Source organism: Fragaria vesca, linkage group LG5, assembly GCF_000184155.1.
Source record: "Fragaria vesca subsp. vesca linkage group LG5, FraVesHawaii_1.0, whole genome shotgun sequence".
NCBI classification, from domain to species: domain Eukaryota; kingdom Viridiplantae; phylum Streptophyta; class Magnoliopsida; order Rosales; family Rosaceae; genus Fragaria; species Fragaria vesca.
In genome coordinates this window covers 8,963,828-8,973,101 of record NC_020495.1, presented here as the reverse complement: position 1 = coordinate 8,973,101, position 9,274 = coordinate 8,963,828, and the positions used below count along the sequence as shown (strand labels likewise).

The 9,274-nt window shown below is 37.3% G+C and overlaps 3 protein-coding genes and 1 non-coding gene across 5 annotated transcripts; 3 read left to right on the top strand and 1 right to left on the bottom strand.

The window, feature by feature from the left end:
- The first annotated feature begins 1,319 nt into the window (after positions 1-1,319).
- Positions 1,320-2,111, top strand: LOC101300249. Of its 2 annotated transcripts, none has more exons than XR_184645.1 (3): positions 1,320-1,473; positions 1,563-1,711; positions 1,835-2,106. It is a non-coding gene; the product is annotated as an uncharacterized LOC101300249 (transcript). The 2 variants fall into 2 exon arrangements; XR_184646.1 differs by having other exon boundaries at positions 1,336-1,473; positions 1,563-1,715; positions 1,835-2,111.
- Positions 2,112-3,229: 1,118 nt separating this feature from the next.
- LOC101299959 (phosphatidylserine decarboxylase proenzyme 1, mitochondrial-like) lies at positions 3,230-7,132 on the bottom strand. The gene is made up of 12 exons (XM_004299377.1): positions 6,973-7,132; positions 6,760-6,854; positions 6,507-6,560; positions 6,306-6,371; positions 6,096-6,156; positions 5,850-5,959; positions 5,496-5,749; positions 5,263-5,369; positions 4,959-5,026; positions 4,352-4,429; positions 3,808-3,930; positions 3,230-3,568 (listed from the first exon to the last, which is right to left on the bottom strand). Exons 1-12 carry the CDS (start codon positions 7,130-7,132, stop codon positions 3,407-3,409), a joined length of 1,338 nt encoding a protein of 445 aa, XP_004299425.1. The 3' UTR covers positions 3,230-3,406.
- A 613-nt stretch (positions 7,133-7,745) lies between these two features.
- LOC101298028 lies at positions 7,746-8,201 on the top strand. The gene has a single exon (XM_004301141.1). It carries the CDS (start codon positions 7,746-7,748, stop codon positions 8,199-8,201), a length of 456 nt encoding a protein of 151 aa, XP_004301189.1.
- A 530-nt stretch (positions 8,202-8,731) lies between these two features.
- Positions 8,732-9,268, top strand: LOC101297738 (chemocyanin-like). The gene is made up of 2 exons (XM_004301140.1): positions 8,732-8,909; positions 9,009-9,268. The coding sequence occupies exons 1-2, from the start codon at positions 8,732-8,734 to the stop codon at positions 9,266-9,268; spliced, it is 438 nt and encodes a 145-aa protein (XP_004301188.1).
- The last annotated feature ends 6 nt before the right edge of the window (positions 9,269-9,274 follow it).

Here is a 9,274-nt window from a genome sequence, read left to right as displayed (position 1 = left end):
CTTCATGAGAGTTCTATTTTCAGATTTATTTCATTCTTTACTACTCAATCGGTTTATGGGTCAGAGTATGGGTTCGATAGTTTACTCTGTTTTCCTATTGCAATTGATTTTCTCTACGGTTCCTTTGTTTTCCTACTTATGTTTGCTTTGCTTTTTTGGAGTTAGTTTACATGTTTTGAACCCGTAACAGATCACTTCGAATGATGAGAGAGGATAGCATAAATACCTTTATGAAATTACAAATAGGATGGTGAGATGAAGGGATAAACAGATGTAGAACTTGGAGATTTGGGTAGCAGAGGCTGGTAAAGGAGGAACTACAGAACTGGAATCTAATAGGTTTAAATTAGGGTCGTAAGATTTAATCACTTAAAATCCAAGGGCTGTGAGTGATTCGTCCCTTTCTGTCCCGTAAACAGTGTCCCGCAGGTGAGCAGGCCTGTGTACCTGTACATGAATGGTCGATACTATGGTCATTTTAAGTAGGAAACGACGAAATCTCCTTCAAATTTTATGTTATAGATCCTAATATTCATTTAAGTAAAGATTTATGATTGGTATTAAATTACGATGATTTCATACTCTTGGAAAACAAAACAAAAGACAAAAATAAAAAACAAAAAACTTGCACATTTAAGACGATAATTAGAAACGAGTCTGCGATAAGGTACTACACCACACGCGATGAGTGCAGCTGCCTAATTATATACAAGCAAATGAAGCAATAGATGGTGCGAAGGATATGGACTTCCGAGGGATATTAGGTTTAGGGGCATATGAAGTATGTGAAGCCTACTAAATCCAAGTGTTTTCAAGAGAATGTGAGGCACAAATGGATGAAAACAAATGCACACTTTTGAAGAATTTATTAAAATGGATTATCAAGGTGTACGTTGTATAGTTGTTGGTTTTATCATTGAAAACGTTGATGGTGATCCTCTGGTTCCTACCTTTGAAAATTTGAGAAATTCAAATGTGCTCATTGTTGAAGCTCTGATTCCTACATGTCGTCAAGAATCGATTTTTGATAAGTAAGTGGGACTCACATCCATTCTAATATCTGACAAATGCTGGAATTCACCAATTTCAGAATCAATTACACCGTTTTTAATTTCATTATAGGTTAGTAAACATCCCTTTAGATTTCAAGGGAATACAGACTTTCTCGCGGATGCATCAGCAAATTAAACATCTCAGGAATTTGGTTGTAGATTTGTAATCGAGATATCGGGCCAATGACTTGGTATTGGGCTCGTATGCTTTAGTGGGCCCAACTCACCCAAAGAGTAAGCAACAGATTTTAGCAAAATGACCAATTCGCTACTCTGACTTCTTCATCTTCTTCTGATGACCAAAATTCTGAAATAGAGGTTCAACTCCGATCCTCTTCTTCTCCGTCACCGGAAACCCCATCCCCTTCCGCCGCGGTCAAAGTCCCTCCAGAGCTGAAACTCTACAGCTCCAACAATGCCTGTAACTCTCTCTCTTTCTCTGTTTCTAATAATTACGGATCCAGATCTACATGTATATAATCCTTAACAATTGGATGTGATCGTGTGCAGCTCAGGAGATTGGTGGAGGTGGAGCCGCCGAGCATACTGAGATACCTGATCGGAGTGGCCATCATGATGATCGGAGTAGTCTTACCCGTCGGTTACATGATGTTCCGTAACAAGCGCGTTCCTTCCTCCTCTTCCTACTCCAAACAGACGTAGGTGTGCCCTTTGAGAGTCTTTCATTTTTTTATTCACCCCTTTACTTTCTGTATTTCCGAATTTGGCCCTGTTTTCTGGTTAGGATTCCAATTGAATCTGATTTGTGGTGGTGATTTCAGGAACAAAGTTTTGATATAGAGGTAGTGTGGGATCAGAAAGAAGGACTCCGGATTTTCATTTTTTTTGGTGTTGAGAAGTGGAAAAGCAGGGCAGGCATTGATGGATCACTACTTTAGAAATGTAAATTTATTGAAATTTCTATCTGTTATATGGTTTCGTGTGGAATTCTGATTAGATTTTGTACAATAATGTTCGACTCTGTATTTTTACTGATGGATTTAGTTATGCAGCTAGATTCATATTGTTTATCGTATACATGCTTCTTCTCTTGACTGGAATGTATTTTTTTTAAATTTTTTTTTCATACTGTTCTTGGTTTCGCTTCAGAAAGAGTCATTGATATAAAGTTGGGTGGAGCATTTCTTGGTAATGTTTTTGTTTTGAGCTGTATAATGAATCAGATATAGATTTGCTTGCATATATGAAGTTGTATCTCTAGTGTGGTATTATGTGATTAGTTAAGGCAGGACTGGTTTTTGAGGTTCCTTCTGTATTCTTGTTTGCTTTTACATTCTAGTTTGAATTGGTTTATGATTGGGAAGAGCACATCTGGTGGTAGTGCTTTTTGAACTGTTTGTTGTTCAAGTATAAAGCTGAGTGCGTGTGATTAACCCCTGAGTTTCACTAGGAAACTAGCTTAGGATTGTGTTCGGGTGTGTTCATGGGTATTACTTGTATTCTATAAACCTAGTTATCGACATATAGAACTTTCATGATACTGAGCATTTCTGTAAGTTCCTGTCATCTCCTGCATGCTTGCTTTTGGTCTGCATGCTAGAAGAGATTTACCAAAACAAGTTGAGTTGCCTGGGTGGGGGAGGACAAATTTTTGCATGTGTCTGGTGTAATGACTGTTTTCATCCAACTCCAGTCTATCAAATGACCAGTTATTGCGAGTTGCTGCACTATTTTGCATGCAAGTGCTTTTCTGGGGAATGAACATAATGAGAAACCAAGAACTGCCACATGCATTTTTGAAGTTGTATATTTTATCACCTTGTTTCTGTTCATTTGGGTGCAAGATATGCTGATAAGAGTTGATGATTTAATCATTTGTTGAGTTATCAACACATTGTAAGATCTGCATTCTGCTTTTTTGAATGTGAAATGGTTTGTAAACAGTGATCCAACAGTGTAATTTTATTGTGCCTGAAGTATGAGATACACTGCATTTCCTCCAAGGCATCAATTAAAAGGAGTATTGTAGTTGTTCCAGGTTATGTTTTGGTGAATTTGTTCCCCACACTTCACTATGCATCTGTTTGGTGAAAATCATGGCTGATTTATGGAGCAGCATCTTTTAGACTTTTACTATGGCTTATTTTGTGTTGCATCGTTATCTAACTCTATGAACACCAAGTTTAGAATAGAGCAATTTAAATGGCATCTGGAGAAACATAAACCTGCAAAGGGAAGAGTTACGCTAATATGTACTCTGAATTTCTCATACAATATACATTTACATGAATGCAGCTATTTAAATGGCGTTTGAAAAAGTAAAATCTGCAAAAGCATCATGGTGGCCAAGAGATTGAATAATGAACACATCGTATGATAAGACCACTAGTGCCTTACTCATCTTGGCACCTCCCTAGGGCTTCTCCTGCACGGACTCTATCCCCACGTTGGACCAAAAACTTGAAATCTGATGAGGACTCCCCATTTTCTGGTGAACGTGATAAGGGTGCCTGGAAAACAAGCACAACCGTTGACCCCATGTTGAATGCAGCTACCTGAAGTTAAAAAAAAAACAACATAAGAACCATGAATAAGCAGAAAATAACACAGCAAAGTTGAAAACCAACGGGAGTAGTTCAAGGAAGCGGAATTATGGAAGCATCAAGTAAAAAAGGAAGGTTGTATGGCTTTATACTGGTTTTAAATTCCCCTAGCAGTTTTGTTTTGTTAATATCTTGGATGAGACAACTAAAACCAAGTCAACCATACAACTTCAGGAAGACATTGTTCTAACCTCATCGCCTTTCTTGAGCGTCCTACCAACACCATCAGGTTCATACAACCGTTCTTCTGGACGCTCGGAGTGCAGGAACTTCTTTTTTGCCTGGTTTGTCCGAAGTTCAGGTTCAATTGAAAGCTGCAAGTCCAAATTCAGAAATAGTCAATAATAAAGCAAGAATTTCAGAGCAAGTGGTGCTGCAATTACAGCCAACACAATCTGCGGTTGTGGTTGGCAAAACTCATGAATTAACAACATTTGTTTTTCTTTTTCCTTCTCAGGCCTGATTGCTTGAGTGGGTTGATATACTCACTTGTACAGTCTACAATCTTGGTTACCTCATGAACTGATCCATTAAATTAATTCTTGAAGAAATTATTATCCAGCCGTTCCATGCCATTATTTGATTGTGTCCTAAAATCTAGCCTCAATTTTCAACCTTTTGAGCTTAACTGTCCAGCTTTTATATAAGTATCAATAGAGGAAATATTTAGTCCAAGTGTTTCTACGTTTATAAACTTTATGTAATCAACTCATGACTGCAAAGAGCTAACTTTACCTCAATTGATCCAATATTTGTTGCACCAACAGCAGCAAGTGCCATAAATCCTTCTTGCCATAGACCTTCCAGAACAACCTGATGACATGAAAAAATAACAAAGAAAACAATGTAGTCAAAAAAATCAGGACACTGACATTCTAGCCTGAAAAAGATAGGAAAGCTAAAAGGCCAGAGCAAAGAAAATTGACATATTCAAACTATCTGACAATTGGAGAACTGCGGAACACTACAATGCACTAAAAGGGTTCAGCAAAATGCCATATATTGCAACTACCAAGGTACTTATGTTTCTATTGGTAAAATGCGACACCTTGCCAACTTCCTTTTTTATACATTCAATGTAGCAACCACTTTAGCTAACCTCATACAGGCCCTTATTATCTTCTTTATATTCATCATGTGCATTTCAGTTAGATGGTCTTTGCATGTTTTCACATGAGATTAGTTCTTCAATCTGTGATTATACCATAAATGATTTTTTTGAGGATTTAGTTGCTCCATCTAGTAATGCATCTCACGTACCAATAATGAAATTGATAATACAACAAATGAACTTTCGAATTTAAATAGGTAACTGTGAAGAGGCCAATAAGTAACTACTTACCCGTTCATTCTCAACGTAAAGATTCCTGATTGTTCTGGTTGCACGTTCATTTACAGGATATAGACGACCTTCAATATACACAATATAACATCAATTAATCTGAATGTTACTACAACATAAACAACAACAACAACAAAAAAAAAAAGGAATGGCGCATAGTATATAGCAAATCAAGATTTTGATAATTGACATACATCAAAATCAGGGAGCCAAGTTCATTCACAATCTGAATTATTCTTATGATGCTAGGTAAGGAACTGTTCCCGATGTATTGAGCATAAAGGATCCTCAGCCTTGAGCTTACCAGAAAAATGCCGGCGGGCAAGAATATTCCAATCAGCAGGTGCATGTACACGATGATAGTCTCCGGGCTTCAAGTAAATTACACAGTAAAAAAGGCCTTTCATGGGACTGCAATAAAAAGTTATGTATTTGATATTCTGCATCATATTCACTAATTTACATAGATATATCACAGATATGATACACAGTGATGTGTCAACTACATGGAGCTATTAGTGTGTGTAATCTCTATACCGTGATGAGTAAGGGTTCCAAACTTTCGGAGATGCAAATGATATGCTCCACCATGATTTCCTACTCTTCTCCCCAGAAACATTTTCTGGTTCACTACTCTCATCTTGCATGTCTCCTTTAGCTATCGTAGGAAGAAACGAGGTTGCACCAAGAAGAGAAAAGACTGAATAAGAGAACCCTTTGACTTGCTCAATCATGGCACCTGCTCCTTTAATCTCCCCAAATCTTAGTACAGTACCATCAACAGGACTAACCTATTACCCATAAACAAAGTCATGTAATTTTGAAAAGTGAAAATACTTCATAAGGAAAAAATTGGACAGATAAAAAGTCCAAAAAGTTGTTACCAGTTACCAGACATTGGGGATCAGGGTCAATAGGCCTGGAACCTTCTTTCAAGGTGCGTACAAAGAAATCTTGTAATGTTGCATATTCTTCCAGAGGCAGAGCTGCTTCTTCTAAGTCTTATGCAAACAAATTATTTTAATATATGTCAGTATCTTTTTCATGCAAATCTGTATGTAACTATTAAATGAAATTCTATAGAAACAAAAGTATTATCCAATTAACGATGCATCAAAACAGGTAAAACAATCATACTTGAATGGAATGCCCGAGCCCAGGCTCCATAAACACGTGAACGCAGTGAGACTGGAATTTCCTGGAAATATTATAGTGGGTATATTATAATATCATAAAAAGAATTAAGACAGTACAACACAAATTATTTCTTCTAAATAGAGAATTCAAATAAACAAAACATGTAGCTCGAAAATAGGAAACCTAGATCAAGAAACAAGAAGATCTTACCACACTTGTCAACACCCCCCAACATCTTGAAATGGAGCGCAGAGGCAGTAACCTTAAGAATGCAGACTAATGTTGCCATTGCAACAAAAAAAGGTAAAGTCAGAGATAGAAATGAAGATCCTTATTCGCAACAAAAACATAGCAGCTATAAGTGAAATCAAGAAAATTGCAAAAACATCAGGGATGGTAACGATATATTACTTTTGCATCAGGCTGGAACTCAAATTCAATTCCCTTCTCATGCGCCTCCCCGACCTATCAATCAACTAGCAAAAGTTATCCAAAACATGAACAATAAGCACTCGTAAGCTTAAAAGTTGTGATCCATTTACTACATACACTTTCTTTTCGCGAAACATAAATCACATAAGAAATAAATTAGTTCAATAATCTATTCCTTTTACTTAAAACACATCTCAAGCTCATTATTCAACACATGATTCATCCAGATTACCTTCATGTCCTCATACATCCGCCGGCCGTGTAGAACACCCAGCATCAGTAATGTAGCCACCGTTGCGCCCGGCAACAGAAACCAATCACCATTTCCTGCATACACAGCTCACAGCAGTCAATAAACACCTCAATTTTTTAAATTCTCATCATCCAAAACCAAATTTTTCAACAAACAAATCGAAATGAAATGCAGGAACTGAGATTGACTGACCTTTGGAACTGCCACTTGCGCTGTTGAGGGAAGCGCGAACCTGAGTGGTCTTTTGGAGTTTCTTGAGAAGCGAAGTGAAGCAGCGACGCTGGTTATGGAGGTGATTGAGGTGCGTGGAGGGAGAGAATATGGGGACTCCATGTACAGCCCTAAATTTCATCTTGTTCAAAATTTGGTTCAGCTTAGCTTACAGGGTTTTTTACTGCCTTCGCCGCGCGGTTTTGGTGAGGTTTTATGGTTTACGACCGCCACCGGCGACTATTACTTAGGCCACTAAAAGATATAATGGAGCACTCCACCTTATTGTTTGGGCCGTTTCTTCCAAAATTGTTCATTTGCAATCTTGTACACTATTTTTTTTTTTCGATGAAAAATAAGACAACTACAAACTAAAACCACGGTTGCAGCCACAACAAGACAAAGACTCAAAATAAAGAGCATTTGTAAAATAAGAGGAAAGGAATGCAACCAACTGTCTACTTCAACTCGATATTTATATTGCCATAAGTCAGCAACGAAATTGGTCTCCCTTTAAACATGCTTAACAGAAATAGAAACAAACTGTTGAATCAGGATACGAATTTCATGAATTAAAACTTTAAGAAACACTAGAATTGCGAGAAATACAATCTTGTAATGTTGGGCCTCGTCTAGTTCGTATATATGATAGCTTCATAGAGGGAATTGATCCACTCTACGTGTTTAGCATAATTAAATGACATTCACCACTCTCGAATTTTTGCAAATTAAACTTTGATGTCTCTGTTAACCATATGAACTCGGCTGCTACTGGCTATATTATCATAGATGATAATGGTCAGTTTGTAGTTGCTGGTGCAAAAAGAGTTGGTTCCTCAAGTGTTCCAACAGTTGAAGTTGCTGCTTTAAGGGAAGGACTTCTAAAAGCAAGAGATAAGCACATCAAGATAATGGTAGAAGAAGACTCAAAGTTGGTGATTGATTGCATTAAGGGCACTTGTGCTACCCCTGGGAGACTCAAGAAAATGGTTCAAGACATTAAGCAAATATGCAAATATTTTGAGAGTTGTTGTTTTCAACATGTTTTTCGAGAAGCTAACTTCTCGGCGGATGCCCTTGCAAACTTAGATCACACAAGCAACATGCATATTGACTTGGAAGGATCTTGTCCTCTTCAGATTGGAAATGCTTTATTATTTGACCGCTTGGGGTTAAGACCGTCAGGTTGTACTCGAGATTCTATTTTGTAATTTATTTTTCGTATATAAAAAAAAAACAAGAAATGAACAAGTTTTATTTTAGGAAAGGAAAAGTTACGGAAAAAATGTATCCTCCCAATCCCTCCGCCCATATATCCCCAAACGGAAAAGTTTGTGTTGATACTCCAATTTTGATTTTTTTTTTCTTCTAATAAGGATCAGTACGTTGGCGGAACCCCCACAAGTACTCAGATTCGAATCTCATCAATGTTAATTGGAGTTAAATCTCAATTTATTCTTGGTGAAAAAGAAGAGGAAGTATTCTAACATGATTTCTGTCTCACCCACACCTATAACATAATCTCAAAATTCACATGTCAAAACTCCAAAAATAAATTTTCTTCGATTTGATTTTAAGTTTTAACTACCATTTATGTTCAAATTCGTTTCTCAAAAGGCATGCATACACTCAATTAATTATCATCGATCAAGTCATGTATAAATTGAATTGACTTGCTTGTGGTTTTTGGCACTACTCCCTTCCAATATCTAGAAGAAAGTTGAAGGTTAAAGACACAAAAATGTCTCATAGAAACACTCTGCTACTTGGATTTGGGCTAATTTTGGCCTCTTTATTGCTCCAATGCCAAGAAATTCAAGGGAAAGAATTCTTGGTCGGGGATGACAAAGGCTGGAGCCCCTATCCCGGCTTATCTGACTGGCCAAACGGCAAGACCTTCACCCCCGGAGATATCTTGGGTAAGACATTGTTATACAGTCTTTACACATTGATCTAATTGACGAAGTTGTTCACTGAAGTATTCATGTGTGTGTTTTTGTTTGTATTGTGCACAACAGTTTTCAAGCACAACAATGCAAATGCTTCTGTACGATGGTGGGATGATGAAATCAAATATAAGGAATATCCGGATATTTGTTACGCAAAATGTGACAATTTTTTGTGTCCTAACTACAAAGATTTCAACTCGGGAAATGACAATATTGTATTAAAAGAAGGAAAGAACTACTTCGTTTCGCCCGACCACGATCGTTGCGATCAAGGATTTAAGATCAAAGTTTGTGCTGAGTTCAATGGCAAAAGAGCAAGCTGTAATTAATATGAA